The sequence below is a fragment of the Salmo trutta genome, chromosome 3 (assembly GCF_901001165.1).
Source record: "Salmo trutta chromosome 3, fSalTru1.1, whole genome shotgun sequence".
NCBI lineage: Eukaryota > Metazoa > Chordata > Actinopteri > Salmoniformes > Salmonidae > Salmo > Salmo trutta.
The window spans coordinates 66,792,634-66,809,826 of NC_042959.1; the positions used below are offsets into that span (position 1 = coordinate 66,792,634).

At 43.5% G+C, this 17,193-nt stretch overlaps 1 protein-coding gene across 1 annotated transcript; it reads right to left on the reverse strand.

Annotated features, from left to right (window-relative positions):
• Nucleotides 1-922: 922 nt before the first annotated feature.
• On the reverse strand, nt 923-16,090 carry LOC115184868 (unconventional myosin-Ie-like). Its single transcript, XM_029745454.1, has 27 exons — nt 15,848-16,090; nt 13,316-13,453; nt 12,084-12,173; nt 11,208-11,302; nt 10,971-11,058; nt 10,778-10,867; nt 10,414-10,545; nt 10,197-10,331; nt 9,855-9,987; nt 9,542-9,738; nt 9,076-9,156; nt 8,298-8,384; nt 8,111-8,197; nt 7,800-7,967; nt 7,498-7,583; nt 7,321-7,402; nt 6,566-6,771; nt 6,191-6,335; nt 5,964-6,078; nt 5,361-5,530; nt 4,985-5,130; nt 4,732-4,878; nt 3,031-3,188; nt 2,844-2,918; nt 2,541-2,757; nt 2,210-2,385; nt 923-1,943 (listed from the first exon to the last, which is right to left on the reverse strand). The coding sequence occupies exons 1-27, from the start codon at nt 15,848-15,850 to the stop codon at nt 1,867-1,869; spliced, it is 3,324 nt and encodes a 1,107-aa protein (XP_029601314.1). The 5' UTR covers nt 15,851-16,090; the 3' UTR covers nt 923-1,866.
• Nucleotides 16,091-17,193: the final 1,103 nt, after the last annotated feature.

Genomic DNA, 17,193 nt, shown 5'->3' on the forward strand with positions numbered 1-17,193 from the left:
AAATGTTTCATCGGTAGTGATTGGAAACGCCAAGCGGATGCTTCACATTTAAACATCCAGTGAAATATCTGTCTCGTTGTTCTATCTGTGGTAAGTAGTGTCGAGAGGTTTGTGATGGGATGCCGCTAATGTCAGAAGTGACTTTTAGTACCAGGTTAGAATAACTTACGCAGCAGGTTAGTATAATTAACGTATCAGTTTAGGAGAATAGGTTAAGGTTATGAAAAGGTTTAGGGTTAGCTAAAATTATCCTGACGCAACTCAATTGTTGACGTCACTTTGACATCAGTGCCATCCCTTCTAGACATGACCAGTGGCCATAGGATGTAAACAGAGTGTCACGGGACCATCTTTTGTGACCCCCCCAAGAAACAACCCCTCAATATATGATGGTTTACATTCTTAAAACATCTTTATTTTTTGTTCATTATGACCTTAGACGTCAACTGTTGACAAACAATCAACTGTCTTCTTTTTTTTTTAAACAGACAACTGTAGCCTATCTCTGGGTAATAACATTACCATGCAGCCTATTATAAAACATGGGGAATGGTAGGCTCTGTTAGTCTTATATGGTTCATCATCATCTTAGGTAGATATTTCACAATTCTATATCAGTAAAGATTTGTAAGGCTGGGTTTACACAGGCAGCCCAATTCTGATTATTTTTCCATTAATTAATTTGACCAATCAGATCAGCTCTTTTGCTGATAATTGGGTAAAACATCAGAATTGGGCTGCCTGTGTAAACCCTGCCTTAGAAATATTCACTGATATAGAATTGTGAAATATCTACATAAGATGATGATGAACCATATGAGACTAACAGAACCTACCATTTACCATGTTTTATAATAGGCTGCATGGTACATGTACATCTACCTAAGACGTTGAGAATCACATAAAATACACAACTAATATATATCTTGTCAAAAATGTTTTATAATTACCCATTCTATCCCAACTCCAGCTGAACTGAGATTATTATGGCCATTTGGTCCTATGTATTAAACAAATGTGAAAGAGCAAATAAAACTAAGATTTATTTGAACACTTGAGGTAAATGTCTATAAAAAGATGCCGGATAAAGTGCCTTTAAAAACAAAGCTATCCCATGCTAAAACAATAGATCAAATCCATTGATAAAAGTTAGTGGTATTTGCACTTCAAACCATCTCTGGCAAAAATCCTCACGTTCCCTTGTCTCTGACTCCAAACAGAGATGGTATGGAGAAATGCTTTAATTATGCTTTTTGTTTTGTCTCTGTAGTAATGCACTTGGTATGGTTGTAATTCTGTTGCCACCTGACTCCTCGCTCTCATTGGACATGTCCCTCATCGCTTCATTCTAGATCTTCTCTCATTGGACATGTCCCTCATCGCTTCATTCTAGATCTTCTCTCATTGGACATGTCCCTCATCGCTTCATTCTAGATCTTCTCTCATTGGACATGTCCCTCATCGCTTCATTCTAGATCTTCTCTCATTGGACATGTCCGTCATCGCTTCATTCTAGATCTTCTCTCATTGGACATGTCCCTCATCGCTTCATTCTAGATCTTCTCTCATTGGACATGTCCCTCATCGCTTCATTCTAGATCTTCTCTCATTGGACATGTCCCTCATCGCTTCATTCTAGATCTTCTCTCATTGGACATGTCCCTCATCGCTTCATTCTAGATCTTCTCTCATTGGACATGTCCCTCATCGCTTCATTCTAGATCTTCTCTCATTGGACATGTCCCTCATCGCTTCATTCTAGATCTTCTCTCATTGGACATGTCCCTCATCGCTTCATTCTAGATCTTATGTCCCTTGATCCAGTCTAGATATTCTACCTTTAGACAAGTCCCTCATCGCTCCAGCCTAAATCTTCTTTACATAATTCCCAGGAAACATGCCTTCCCTCCCGTGAAGACGACCGTACCACCAGCCTGATGGATCTGGAGGGAGGACAGGTGAGAAAACCAGTCAATCTAGCCATTATAGATTATATAGCCCTTTTCTATCCTACAGATGAAGCACAGGAAGACTGCAAAATTGAAAATGTGGTTATAGTATGCCTTTAATAATGCTATACTACTAGCAGTATATAATATGTAGCAGTACTTATAGTGTATGACTAATAGCAGTTTTATACTACTGTAATTAATATACTCAGTTTATATAAATATCACTTCAGAGATGATCTGCTTTAAGGGTTTAGTACCTTCAGTGAGGATTTCAATGACATCCTCCGCGTTGAAGCTCAGCTCATCAGTGTCCTGGGCGTCGTAAGCATACAGCGCTCGGCATTCTGGGGAGCGAGGCTTGGGCTTGGGGGCAGGCTTGGGGCGGCCCGCTCCTGGGGAAGGCTTGACATCCTTCGAGCGTCTACGATGAAGACTGAAAGAAATTGAGATGAGAGATCTAGAAAAAGTGTCTTTCCCTTGATTTACAGTATCTAATACTATTTGAGTATTTGAAAAAACACCAGCAATAACAGGAGAATATCCATTTTAACAACCTAACAAGTATCCAAACAGGGCCTGAGAACTCACCCAGCCACTCCCTGGTCAGGCACGTTCATGAAAGCGGTGTCTGCCTGGCTCTGGTTGTTGGAGCGGTTGTTGGTCTGCCGGGCCCCCTGTTGTCGTGGTAGTGTGGGCTGCTCCATACTGGACTGTCGGCGGAGCAGAGAGACCCTGGACGCCCTGGACGAGGGCGGCCCACCCTGCTGACCACCACCCCCACCTCGGCCTCTGCCCCTGGGGGCGCCTAAGACAGATGAGGTAGATGTTGAGTCAGGTCAAAAGTGAAATGAGTGGCATCATTGGAGAGGCTCAGATATCTAGTTCTCTCACCTTGTGACTGCTGTCCTGAGCCTGGAGTCTGGTTTCCCATGTAGCGACTTTTCCTGTTGTCCCTGCGGGTCGGTCCTGGGGAACACATGACAAAAAGGTGTGATATGTCTGAAATGCTATGGGATGGTTGCACAGACCCAGATTAAGCCTACTAATAGAAGTCTCCTTTCAAAGTGCATGGACTCACTGGAGTTCTTGGGGAGCCCGGGTCCGATGGTGACTATGAGGACCTTGCTGCTGGGCTTCACAACCGCCTCTTCTCCTTGGCCCGGCTGGAACTGGATCTGCCTGGAGCCAGCCGCTGAGAACGGCCCCCAACCTCCCTTCTTCACCTTAAACTCCAGTCTAAATGAGGAACGGAGAGGGGAGAGAGAAGAGCAATGGGTTAAGATATGGCTTAAAAGACTCAAACTGCATAACTTTTTTGCGTTATGTATCTTGAGAGATTATTAATGATCGTTGTTGTAAAGCATTACACTGGTATGTTTTAAGGGGCAACCTGCAGTTGCAACATCACGATGGACTTATAAATTAATGATATATACCCATTGATTCTCGAAGCATATAACAATTTAGAAATGCCTCATGAGTTTAGTTCAACTTTCACACCCAGTCCAGTGTTTCCCCTAGGATTTTTTTTCAGAAGCGGTGGCAAAGTTAGAGTGGTGGGGAGGGGGTCTCCCTCCAAAATTCTTCAAGGCCCTACTCTTGGCCGCAGGTTCTGCTGTTTTAAAGCAAATTCCCTGCCATTTAACACATTTCAATATGGGGTGGGGAGAATTTATTTGTTTTCTAAGCTAATTTCCTACAATTCTCCACATTTAGCCAGGGCTTATGCCATGTTCTTATGCTATCTGAGTGACTGAAACATTTTAACAAAATCACATCGGGACCCATGCCATGCCATTTTTTGAATTTTAGATTCTCCCTGACTGTCTAGTTTTCATTTTGGTGGTTGTAACATGATCTTATAAATATATAGCTCCATCGTCTTTTATAATATGTGGTTTTAGTCATTTAAGTTGCTGATAAATGAATACACTGCAGTCAGAACCCAAAATATAAGCTTACTTTACTCCAATGTTTGTATACAAAGTAAATGCCAAACTGTATAGCCGCAAAACATGGTTAAAGCTATCTTTTTGATATTATGGATGATCAGTCCTTGCACCCATATATCTATGAATTTGAGAGTGGTTTTATTTATTTAGCCCCATCCCTCAGCTTTTTATAGAAACCACTTTGTTATGGTTTCAACTGCGGATTGGCCCTTTTAGTTTAACAGTAAGGCCCCTTTTAGTTTAACAGTAAGGCCCCTTTTAGTTTAACAGTAAGACCCCTTTTAGTTTAACAGTAAGGCCCCTTTTAGTTTAACAGTAAGGCCCCTTTTAGTTTAACAGTAAGGCCCCTTTTAGTTTAACAGTAAGGCCCCTTTTAGTTTAACAGTAAGACCCCTTTTAGTTTAACAGTAAGACCCTTTTAGTTTAACAGTAAGCCCCTTTTAGTTTAACAGTAAGCCCCTTTTAGTTTAACAGTAAGCCCCTTTTAGTTTAACAGTAAGGCCCCTTTTAGTTTAACAGTAAGGCCCCTTTTAGTTTAACAGTAAGGCCCCTTTTAGTTTAACAGTAAGACCCCTTTTAGTTTAACAGTAAGACCCCTTTTAGTTTAACAGTAAGGCCCCTTTTAGTTTAACAGTAAGGCCCCTTTTAGTTTAACAGTAAGGCCCCTTTTAGTTTAACAGTAAGGCCCCTTTTAGTTTAACAGTAAGGCCCCTTTTAGTTTAACAGTAAGGCCCCTTTTAGTTTAACAGTAAGGCCCCTTTTAGTTTAACAGTAAGGCCCCTTTTAGTTTAACAGTAAGGCTAAGCTCAGAGGAAAGACTGACTGACAGGTTGTTGAACTTGAGCGGTAGCTTCCTCTGGGTCTTCTCATCATAACGTTTGTAGAGCAGACTGAGGAACTCCGTCTTGAAGATGCACTGAAGGACACTGTCGTAATGCTCCTCGTGGATGATGAAGAAGTCATCCTGCAGGGTGCTGAGGGAGGAAAAGATACACATCTTTTCAATGAAAACCCCATTTCTACTACTGTGCATCATGACCATCAACTGGTATAACACTTCCAGAGTATCTAAACCTGCACCTGAGAGAGACTGACTGAATCTTCTCCACTTCTATCTGTCTCTTCAGAACCTCGTGGATCTGCCCCTTATCTGGTCCCTGCTTCACCTTCTCCCGACCAATCAGATACAGGAACTTAGGGGTCAGGATGAGGTCACGCTTCACAGTCTGTAAGAAGGAGAGAGGCATATTATATAACTTGTTGCTATTATAGGCTTACTGACCAGGAACCACAATATATAGGGGGTTCAATGAGCAGACAAGCATTGGCAGTATCCACCAAACCATTGATGGAGTATTAACACTGTCTCGTCTATCTAACATGAATAACAATAGCATTATGCGTTCTGTGACAACATCAATGTTGGTTTGTTACTGTGGTCATACTTGACTCTTACCCTAAACCTGCGGTCATATTTGGCAACCACATCTGCAAAATCGATCTTCTCCCGGCGGCCCACGAACTGCCGGATCTCGGGGTGGTTGTCGGTGCCGATGTAGTCGCCCACAAAGTTCCTGTTGAGGCTGTTCCTCCTCCTCTCCTTCTTATTCAGTAGGATGTCTGAGGCTACAGGACACGACACAGTGTGATACAGTACTGAACTGCCAGGACACAGTGTTATACAGTACTGAACTGCCAGGACACAGTGTTATACAGTACTGAACTGCCAGGACACAGTGTGATACAGTACTGAACTGCCAGGACACAGTGTGATACAGTACTGAACTGCCAGGACACAGTGTTATACAGTACTGAACTGCCAGGACACAGTGTTATACAGTACTGAACTGCCAGGACACAGTGTGATACAGTACTGAACTGCCAGGACACAGTGTGATACAGTACTGAACTGCAAGGACACAGTGTGATACAGTACTGAACTGCCAGGACACAGTGTGATACAGGGCTTAACATATACAGTAGATATAACCCACTGTGATGCAGTACTGACCGTATATGGTAAAAAGCTCATTCCCACAGAGAGAAACCAGTGACTTACCTTCCTCTCTCATCTTGACGTACTTGCGGACGGCGATGTGTTTGCGCCAGGCCTTCTGGATGGCCCGAGCATATCCGTTATATTTCCTTTCCCTCATCTCCTCCAGCAAGAACAACTACAGACACACATTTCATAATACTTCTAGAAATCATCACCTTTACACTCAGAATAACCAGACTGTTATGTGTCAGTAGAGAGGTTTTCTAGGGAACGAGAGAAAGATGTACTGATTCTGGGGCCTTGATGAAGATCTTAGTCTTTCCCAGCTGGTACTGGTCCTGGTCCATGTTGACAGAGCGGAGGAGGTGGAGAACCCCCTTCCTCTCCTCCCCTGTCCACCGGGGCCATGTCTCCCTGGTCAGGATGGCGTACCTGTAGGACCACACACAGACATTTTACTGGACTGGCAGAATGTCCTCAAGTCCCCCATACATTTTTTTAAATAAATAGAAACAAAATATTGGGTGGAATTTATTCCAATCAAGCCAAACGCTGATGAAAAAAAACATGAACAAATACATTTGTACTGACATTTGAAATCTGTAAAGCCAGCATGGAAATCCATCTCTTGCACCCCTGACCCCTATGACCTTAGGGCTCACCTCTGCAGGAACTTGGCAAAGGCTCGGCGGAATGCGTACCCGGCGCGGCGCACACGGATGTTCTCCCGCAGGCCCAGGTACTCCACCTGGTGTTTGGCCCGAGTGTCCTCCCAGTCCCGAGGCTTCTTGGTCTCGTTGGGCTTGATACAGCGGATGTAGTGGGGGGTGCACTTCATCAGGGTCTGGACCAGGTTGTTGGCTTGTTTCTGAAGGACATGGAGGTTCAATCACAGCTTGGTAGCACCGACCAGGCGCTCAGAGCAGTAAACAGACTGATGGAAGAAAATACATCCCTGTACAATAACACATTCAGTGACCCATGGCCTGGATGTTATGGAAGACAGGGGGGTGGGGGAGTCACTCATCTGAGATTGGACTGGCATGTCTGTTTCCATAGCAACAATAATATTTAGTGGACAGATCTACGTAAGCATAACTGGCATCGTAGAATCTATGGGGAAGGAATGGGATGGGTGGGATGATGAGCAGCAGTGGTTACAGTGTGTGGGTCTTTCCTCACTGGTTATTTGGACAAATCACGATTTCGTAGGTGTTAGCATCTTTCGAATTTCGGGAGGGGACAGTCGGCCCGTAGAGAGGGTTCCGCTCCACGTTCCGGTTCCACACCTCGTTCTAGCAGCTCTTCTCTTCACACGTATGGACCCAGAACTTAATCAAGCAGCTGACCAATTACGTGAGACTTTGTTCTGGGTCTACAGAGATTATAGTAGCACACGACCGTGTCAGATCCTTACCTTGATCTTGCTACTGGCGGTGGTAGGACGGCCCTTTTTCTCTGCCTCTAGGTTTTCTGGGAAAAGGGTTTTTATGAAGGCACTGCCCAAACACAGACAGACAGAGAGAGGCTGGTCAGTGGCGGTCTATGTAATTATCATATAGTATACCCATTATACACATCTCACTACACTTACAATTCACTGCTCTGCATCAGCTCAATGATGTCGTTGAAGAGCACATCTCTGTTCCTCTCACAGAAGCCACTGACGTCATAGGACACCTGAGAGAGAGAACAAGCTATCAGTCTTTCATTTCAGCATTTTCCCTCTAACACATTCTGACATTTAGGACATGTGGGCTCGTTGTACTCCAAACCCCCACCAGGGGGCAATGTACCAAATGAAATCTAAGAGCTGTAATCTTTGGAATGTTGGATCAGGTTGTAATGAGGATGCATTCTAAAAGCCCATAGTGTTGTACTGTATGGTGTTCGTGCCTTGCCAGCGTAGTGGTGCACTATGAAGCCTTTATTCCAGCTGTTGAAGTGCTCATGGGAGCTGATTCCCGCTTGTAGCTTCTGGATCAGGGTCTGGTCTGCGCCCTCCCCCTTAGCATGCATGGTGGCACACACATCGTCCAAGATACTCATGATGCCTGGGGGGTTCTGGGTAATAAGAACAGGGCATATCAAGAACTGTACCACGCACACACACACACACAAACATCTACTGGTACTGTAACTAGTTCACCTGAATTACAGACAAAATGGCCGGCCAACTTCAGCAATGGACGAATATGATCACTCACCAGTTTGGACTCAATGAGGTCACACACGATTTTGTTGTTAAAGTACTCGATTGGCGTCCACTTAATCCCTTCCTGCACATACTCCTCCTACAAGAAACAACGTCAGTATCTGGGAAAACAGGCCAAAGTAATGTAGACGTATCATAAGACGAATGAGTGAAACAAGTAATGTAGAGTTATCACTTACCTGCTCAGCTTTTAACGTGAGCTCAATGAAAATCTGCTGCAGTTTCTCATTCACAAAGTTGATGCAGAACTGCTCAAAGCCGTTTTTCTATTCGTGTTAAATAGAGATGTGAAGGAAAATGTTATGTTTGTGCTTTTCTAATAACCAATTCGACTGAGTTGATGCAAGTTACTGATTGATCGTGCCTGGGAGGAATCCTCACTATCAGTATAAGCAATTTGGCAGTACGCCCAGAACCTTGTTTTGAGAAAGGAAAAGAATATCTCAGTTTCAAGGTGTCAGCTTGGAGAGAAGAAGCCTTGTGAGGTATTGGTCGGTCACAAGCATGAACCAAAAGTTAATGATGAATGAATTATAAATAATGAATAAGCTAAATCATGCAAATATAACTTGTCTGTGTAAGCGGTATATAAGATAACAGGACTACCATGGCAGAGCTAATACTTGGTGCATTTGTTTGTTGGAACCTCTCCAGCTTGATGATAATAAAGAATCATTCATTTAAGATTGACTTCAGGTGTCCCTGGTGGTAATTTTCACAACAGAGCGCATATGTATTATTAACGATTTTGTATGAATAAAAAGCAGTGACAATTCAACGTAACTGGAGGTGGAAATTAGGTGTGCAGGACATACGTGTGCAATCTTAAACAAAATGATATGTGGTCTAACAGCCTATAGGTGGAAATGACTATGTATGCAGTGTTAAACCAAATGAAGGCTAGTACAACAGTAGAAGTGGAACAACTCCTGTATGAGGCAGCACAGAAATATCCACCTGGAAGATTTCAAAGCCATAGATGTCCAGCACCCCGATGTTGAATTCCTCATGGTCTTTCTGTATGGCTTTGTTGATAGACTGGGGGAGTGGAGAGAAGAAAGAAATCTATGAAGAAGTTGAATTACTAGTCTATATTTTCATGATACAGTACTACAATAAAAGGAAGTGTCATGGTCGTAGCAACAGCAGTAAACCTCTGAGACAACAGGACAGAACATGTGTAAGCTACGCTGCCTCCCTACTGCTCCCATCTCTAGACGTGTTCTGTCTTGTGTGGCTCCCACACCAGCAGTCAAAAGACAAACAACTGGACAAGAACCCAGACAGCAAGTCCAATACATGTTCCGATCAGAGGGATGACTCTTTGTAGTAATTGTGAACATGTTTGGCCATGCTTTGCTGTTACATGTTCCCTCTACTAGTTAATTAGTCAAAATATAGGTGAAATTAAATGGACACTTACATCCACAAGAAAGTCAAACAGGCGTGAGTAGAGGGCTTTGGAGAGGGCGTCCCGTGTGAAGGAGGCCTGCTCTGTGTTCAGGGTGACAGCGATGCTCTCCGTCTTGCCTCCCCACTTGCTGTCCATGATCCGGCTGGTCAGCTTGTTTTTCAGACCCTCCTGGGAGATTCCCAACAGGTAGGCCGGGAACGCCAGGACTGCCGGAACATGGAGGAGGGGAAGTGATATAGGACAGCGAGAGAGATCACAAGTAGAAAGAGGGTACAGGATAGGGGTTGGTTTGGGATTGTGTGTGTGTGTGTGTGTAACTCACAGTCCTCACTCTCCACCACAGCGTAGTTTCCCTCCTCTCTGAAGGCGATGTTACCCAGATGCAGGATGCCTGCTACAATCTGCAGCACCATGTCCTGATCATCTACAGACAGGCCCACCACTGACATGGCCTCCTAAAACACACACAATGAAGACAAACTGCCTCTCTATACATGAGAGAGAGAGAGAGAGAGAGAGAGAGAGAGAGAGAGAGAGAGAGAGAGAGAGAGAGAGAGAGAGAGAGAGAGAGAGAGAGAGAGAGAGAGAGAGAGTGAGAGAGAGAGTGAGAGTGAGAGTGAGAGTGAGAGTGAGAGTGAGAGTGAGAGAGAGAGAGAGAGCTCACCATGGTGTCAGAGAATTCCTTCTTATCGTTGACATCCTCCACGGTGTAGGTGCCAGACTGGTTCAGGTAGAGGTAGTAGTCAGGTGTGGTGACACCAAGGTTCTCCCTCATCTCTTTAGTGGCACCCCCCAGGAGCTAAGGGTCAGAGGTCGTTAGGTCAAAGGTTAATTAAGTGATGGAATTCTCTCCATAATTAGTTATTGTTATTCTGTCCCACCTGGTAGTAGATGTGGAAGTTCCTCTCTCCCTGGTTCTGTGACACCACCCTGGACTTCTCCAACAGGAAGTTGGAGATCTTCCCTCCGTCTGGCTCTCCTCCACGGCTGAACTGGATCTCAAAGTACTTCCCCTGTGGTAAAAACAGACACAGTGATTAAGGTTCCTTGTCCAGATAAGGCATATAACAGGGATGCAACAACAAAGCTCCACCTAGAATCCTCCCTTGCTTTCACCTATCTGGTCCCATCAGCTCTGCCAATGGGAGTGAATGGCAGAAGAAAGGCCACAACATTTTGGAATGAAATGCACCCCTAATTCCTTATCCATTCTACCGGTATTCCCAGATTCCCGGTTCTACTCACAAAGCGACTAGAGTTATTGTTGCGCACAGTCTTGGCATTCCCAAAGGCCTCCAGGAGAGGGTTGGATTGGAGGATGATGTCTTTTACGTGCTGTGAAGAAGAAGAATAAAGGAGAACAGATGAACCCACTATGTGTCTGAGAAGAAGAAATGAGAGAATGGAAGGGAGAATTAGTCAAATGTATCCCCTATACCTGGACTTTGGGACCTCCGCCCGACACCTTGGAGATGTAACCCATTATGTATTTTGCTGCTACGGTCTTTCCTGCTCCACTCTCCCCACTGCAAAGACAACGGAAAGCTTTAGGAAACAGGGCAACACCCTAACTCATTGTGATGGTATCCCATTGACAGAATGCATGGTTTATGTGACAGTTCAGGTGACAAGAAGTATGAAGTTTGATCTGTAGGAGTGAGATGATTGGTCAGACCTGATGATGACACACTGGTTCTCACAGTCGATCATCATGTTACGGTACATGTTGTCAGCCAGGGCGTAGATGTGAGGGGGGTTCTCATACTGGGCCTGGAAACAGAGGAGAAAGCATTATTCCAGTGTCCACGGCAGGTAGCCTAGCGGTTAAGCGCATTGGGCCAATAATCAAAAGGTCGCTGGTTCGAATCCCCATGCCGACTAGCTGAACAATCTGTCGATGTGCCCTTGACCAAGGCACTTAACCCTATATATATATATATATATATACACATATACACATACACACATACTTTGCATCACCTATTGATATATATATATATGAGTGTTTTCTACAAGCCCTAGGTGACTTGCTATCAAACATCCAGCAGTTTATTTTCAACATGTATTTTTATTAGATGTGTTTTTGTCCAGCTCGGTAAACAGCATTCACAATAGATGAAGCTTCTTACTTACAGGACTTTAGACAAATAGTGATAGAAAAAAAGGCATTTACAAAAACTTCTGCAGTAGAATACATTCTCACATATTTGTAACAGAAGTGGTTAATGGAGTGTCTACTGGTCCCTCAGACCCGAGTGAAACTAAAGAAATGAAGGAGGTAACTGAGAAACAGGAAGCCTTGGGGTTATTCATTAACTCTGTGATTATGAGGTGAGGTAAACAATGGACAACTTATGGCATTGAACAGACCATTTCCATGATAGTGGGAATGTGGGAGGGCATACTTTGCATCACCTATTGATAAGCAGCATTTTATACACTACAGTTTCTCTGTCTAGATCGAGGGATGCAAACAAATCCTGAAACTGGTAGGTAGGTGCAGCCGGCCAGCAGAAAGCCCAGCGGCTTTAGTAGTGTGTATATTACTCACAGCTCCCTGGTAGAGCTCCACCTCTCTGTCGGTGAAGTAGGGCAGCTGTTTAAAGGGATTGACAGAGATCAGAACCGACCCTATGTAGGTCTGAGGAAGACACGTTAAGAACAACTAGAATATCCATCTGGAATACACCACCGCCAGGGACCACAACAACGTTGACGTGTGTAGTTGTAGCTGTGATCACAGTGTTAGTCCCTAACGCTACATGTGGTGTACTGTAAATATGGTGGTTGAGAAACATATTATCCTTCCATGTTGTTCTACACTTTTTAAAGTATGTTATTAAGGCTAATCTCATAATAGGCTAATGTGAGTGAAGTGATCACACAGGTGTGTAGGTCCATAGGGGGTGTGTGTGTGTGTGTGTGTGTGTGTGTGTGTGTGTGTGTGTGTGTGTGTGTGACAGAGAGACTACGGTGTACGTACATCTACAAAGCACAGCAGAGCCTCGGTGTATTTGCCACATATAGCAGTGTGTGTCCGGGTTCTAAGCAGAGCCTCAGTGTATTTGCCACATATAGCAGTGTGTGTCCGGGTTCTAAGCAGAGCCTCAGTGTATTTGCCACATATAGCAGTGTGTGTCCGGGTTCTAAGCAGAGCCTCAGTGTATTTGCCACATATAGCAGTGTGTGTCCGGGTTCTAAGCAGAGCCTCAGTGTATTTGCCACATATAGCAGTGTGTGTCCGGGTTCTAAGCAGAGCCTCAGTGTATTTGCCACATATAGCAGTGTGTGTCCGGGTTCTAAGCAGAGCCTCAGTGTATTTGCCACATATAGCAGTGTGTGTCCGGGTTCTAAGCAGAGCCTCAGTGTATTTGCCACATATAGCAGTGTGTGTCCGGGTTCTAAGCAGAGCCTCAGTGTATTTGCCACATATAGCAGTGTGTGTCCGGGTTCTAAGCAGAGCCTCAGTGTATTTGCCACATATAGCAGTGTGTGTCCGGGTTCTAAGCAGAGCCTCAGTGTATTTGCCACATATAGCAGTGTGTGTCCGGGTTCTAAGCAGAGCCTCAGTGTATTTGCCACATATAGCAGTGTGTGTCCGGGTTCTAAGCAGAGCCTCAGTGTATTTGCCACATATAGCAGTGTGTGTCCGGGTTCTAAGCAGAGCCTCAGTGTATTTGCCACATATAGCAGTGTGTGTCCGGGTTCTAAGCAGAGCCTCAGTGTATTTGCCACATATAGCAGTGTGTGTCCGGGTTCTACTAAGTTGAAGCTGAAGGATACGAAGATGTAGTCGTCCATGTATCTCTTCTTGAGGTTGTCAGTGATGGCATCCTCGTTGATCTTGGACAGCAGGACCATGTCGTCCACGCCGCTGATCTTAACATTCTGGGTCTGCCAGTGGTAGCGCTCCTTACTCCCCTGAGACAGAGAGACAGAGACAGAGAGAGATAGAAACTTATTGCAACCAGTCACTGCAAATTCTCTCTTTCCGTTTCAACTCCTCTCCTCGTCCATTAATGAACACTCATATGTCCTCATTAACTGACTGAGGAGTGGGAAAGATCAGTGATGGGCTGGTAGCAGGGAAAACGGAATATGCCGGAATCTGACATACCAACTACTTTACACAAGAGGCTGTGAGCTCTTCAGAAATCGCATTGTGGAATTCTGTAAATGTCCAATGGTTTGTGTGGTGCAAATAGTAATGGCTGCACAGTGTACACCAGTGGTCACCAACCTTGTACACAATAAATTACATAAAAGTAGCAATCCAATACACTTTTTAGACTGTGCTTGTTAGACTGTGCCTGACACAAATAAGCTGAATGTAAGTGTTATGACCATAAAGTAAAGAAACACAGTCTTCATACTCACCGCGCCATACGACCATAAAGATGTTCCCACCACAAAAGCCCATAACACATGTATTACACAATTACAGCAGCCTCGATTTCAAAAGAGGATGACAACTGAGGTCATACTCAAACAGCTATAGAAATGTCTCAACCGTTGGCGTTAATCTACACACTCTTACCAAAATAACCTTGAATATTTCCATATTGACCACAAGATAGTGAGGTAATAACTGTCATAATACAGCTGTGTGCCCGCCAGGATGAATCAGAACAGTATCATTTTATTATTTAAACTTTATTTAACTAGGCAAGTCACTTAACAAATAACAAACAATAACAAATTCTTAATTACAATGGCGGCCTACCAAGAGACAAACGTTTATGATTGAAATACCCTCGTCAATTCAGTGGGGTAAAGTAATTGTCAAACACACATCACATTATACAAGGTGCTGAATGAGAAACTCTGCATATAAAAGAAACAGAAAGGCTAAGCAGCAATATAGTGTGTAGGCTGTGTTGTTCCTTCATTCATTCAGTGATGGTCAGATGGGCAAGAAGAAGCAATGCCACGAGGGAAATACCTTGTGATTTATCAGTCATGAATCACCATGACAGATGGTTTGGGTATTGTTCTCGTAGAACAGTCACGCGTCTGTGGAATTTTTAACAAGGAACCAAACAGGTCACAGGGTGAATCCCAGCAGTGGTTTGTTCTCCTTTTCTCTAACTTGATCAGTACAGATAAAAATGAGATCAGGAAAGGAAGAATATTCTGTCACGTTATCCTCCTGAATGTGTCCAACCAACACAGAGTCCTGATGTTGAGTCCCAAAGTTATGACCAGGTATAATGTTGTATGCATGACATCACAGAGGGGTCTGTCCCCCGTGGATCTCAAATCTTCCTATGCTGATTTGTCTACATTCCATTTCCCTCCTAGGGCCTGTTCAATGGGGATAATAACCCTGCCCAGACACGTTGTTCCAGGTTGATTCATTTGAATCATCTTCACCTGCAGTTTGACAGGGAAACTATTTTGCTAGCTGAGTGCTGTAACGTTTAGAGGCAAAACATTTACTATAGTAGCATAGCCACGGGAAGTAGTTGGGGGTATTGTTTGTGGAGGTGGGCAGGGTGGTAGCAGAGAAAACAATGTTTTGCATGCTCTAATTGGTCCACTAATACAGGATTATTAAAGGCCCAGTGCACTACTTTTGTGAGAGAGAGAAAAAAAAGAAACCATTTTGTATTCTGATTTTTCAGTGGGTGCTGCAGCACCCTCAGCACCCGTGGCTATGTGTAGTAGACTACAGGTATGCCTAGCCTGTGATTTAGGTGTGCATGCAATAACCCCTGGGAAAAGTGTATGCCCAGGCTAGTCGTGTTTCCATCTGTGGGTAGGCCTAAACGTTGTGCCTATTCCAATGTTATTAGATACTATAGCCCCCTTTCCTATAACCTAGCACCACTGATCATGTCTTGACAGGTGGAAGCAGCACTAAGGTGAAAACCTGTCCACACTGTTCAGTTATTGGAAAGGAGTTCAAGGAGTACTGGGACATTTGAGGCAATAGTCTACTGATTGAATCAAATGTAGACAGTCTACCTGTTCACGACAAGGAAGTCTGTGCAAATGAAAACTGCGCAGACTAACATTTGCATCGTGTGGATCCAACAGTGAGCTATACTGTTACACCAGTTGTTTAAAGTTAGTGATTTATGAATCAAAGAACGGACCGCGCCTTTTCAAGCTCCGGTCAGGCATCCAAGGATATTTGTCTACAATCCTCGTCATCCAGCAGGTTTCTGTATCAAACACTAGGCAATATGACTTGTTGGCTCAAGGAAATATTCTCCAGTCGGGAGAACTTCACGAGTAGGCTAAACATTCGATTTATGTTTAAATTCATTTCGGTGTGTAGTTGGTGATTGAGAAAAAGTATAGGTTACTTACCATTTTAACTTGATATTACTTCCTGATTGAGAAATCCACCTTACACGGAAAGCTTGAGGAGCTAAGCAAGGAGTGTCACGAGCTCAGGTGAAACGCAAACGTAATATCATACTTATAAATCTAAAGAGGGTTCATTTAATTGTCGGTATTATATGCTGTTTTCTATCAATGTAAAAACTTTCACCCGGTGCTTCAACGTTGATTGAATAGCCAAGTCTGACTTCTTCTAAGGAGGTGTGGTCAGTTTGTAAGTCATTTAAACATTTGCTTAATAGCGGCAAGTGTGGACAGGTAAGGGAATACCTCTGCAGATGGCATTATGGTGTCTTTTAAAGCCTATCACCCAAGTACAATGGTGTAAAGTAGTAGTAGATAGTAACGTATTGAAATATCCAGACAGGTAAAAATTTCATTTTCAACAGCCTGACAGACAAATTAAATTTATTACAAAGAAAAATGTACAAGTTAAGGGAGGTCACATGATCATAACAGCTGGTCCATTAAATAACAGTTCATAAAGAAATAAAAAGGTGACAAAAACACTAAAGGTAATAGAAAAACTATTGGGAGAAATAAAGTTAATTAGGATTCTAGCTTGTAATTGGTTTGCCCATTCAGACATCTGGAACAGGGGTGAAAATCCAGCTTCTATTGAGATGAATGTAGAGTGGTGGATGGACATAAAACTGTCATGATGAAACAGAACAGGTTTTGTATCTCTATCCTGCCCTAAAACACAGGAAATCAGCCATACAGTTCATAGACCCAATCTCTATCAACCTCGATCCAAAAGTATTCTGAATTAGAAATGTTGAAGTAACACTTTAAGCCAACCATTCGTGAATTGACTATTTTCCTCAGTGTTCAAAGCTGCTTTTGTGAAATACTCGGTTCTTCTGAGGTACTTCAGTCAGACTGGTGTTCCTGTAAAACTGCTTTGCTCTCCTTTTGTCTATTCAGACCATTCCCACAAGTACCCGTTTCTTGTGGCTCAATACCAGGCAGAAATACAAGTCTTCACAGTTGAGTCATGTCCCTTCATACAAAGTGATGCACAAAAGTTTACAGAAGAAATGAGGTTGATAGAAGATACATCGGTAGCGTGGAGCTACCTCATTCCAACCCACTATTGTCGGATCATATTTTGAGGGAACTATGCGAATCTAGCAAACAATGTCACTCCTCAACAACCAAGAACAGTCATGAGTATGGCAGTCCAAAGACAATGGATACAGAGCTGGCTCCTAAGCATTTCACTAAGTGTTCATTCCATGACTGAGAAAGTGTAGAGAAAGCCACTATAATAGAGTTTGGAATGAGATGGTAAATATGGAGACTGAACACCA

Excerpts from the sequence above, each read along its gene's own strand:
- LOC115184868 (XM_029745454.1), bottom strand. Across the intron at positions 9,739-9,854 it reads TGTGGTGGAGAGTGAGGACT|TCCTGGCGTTCCCGGCCTAC; the intron begins GTGAGTTACACA and ends ATGTTCCGGCAG. Across the intron at positions 2,758-2,843 it reads CTCAGGACAGCAGTCACAAG|GCGCCCCCAGGGGCAGAGGC; the intron begins GTGAGAGAACTA and ends CATCTGTCTTAG.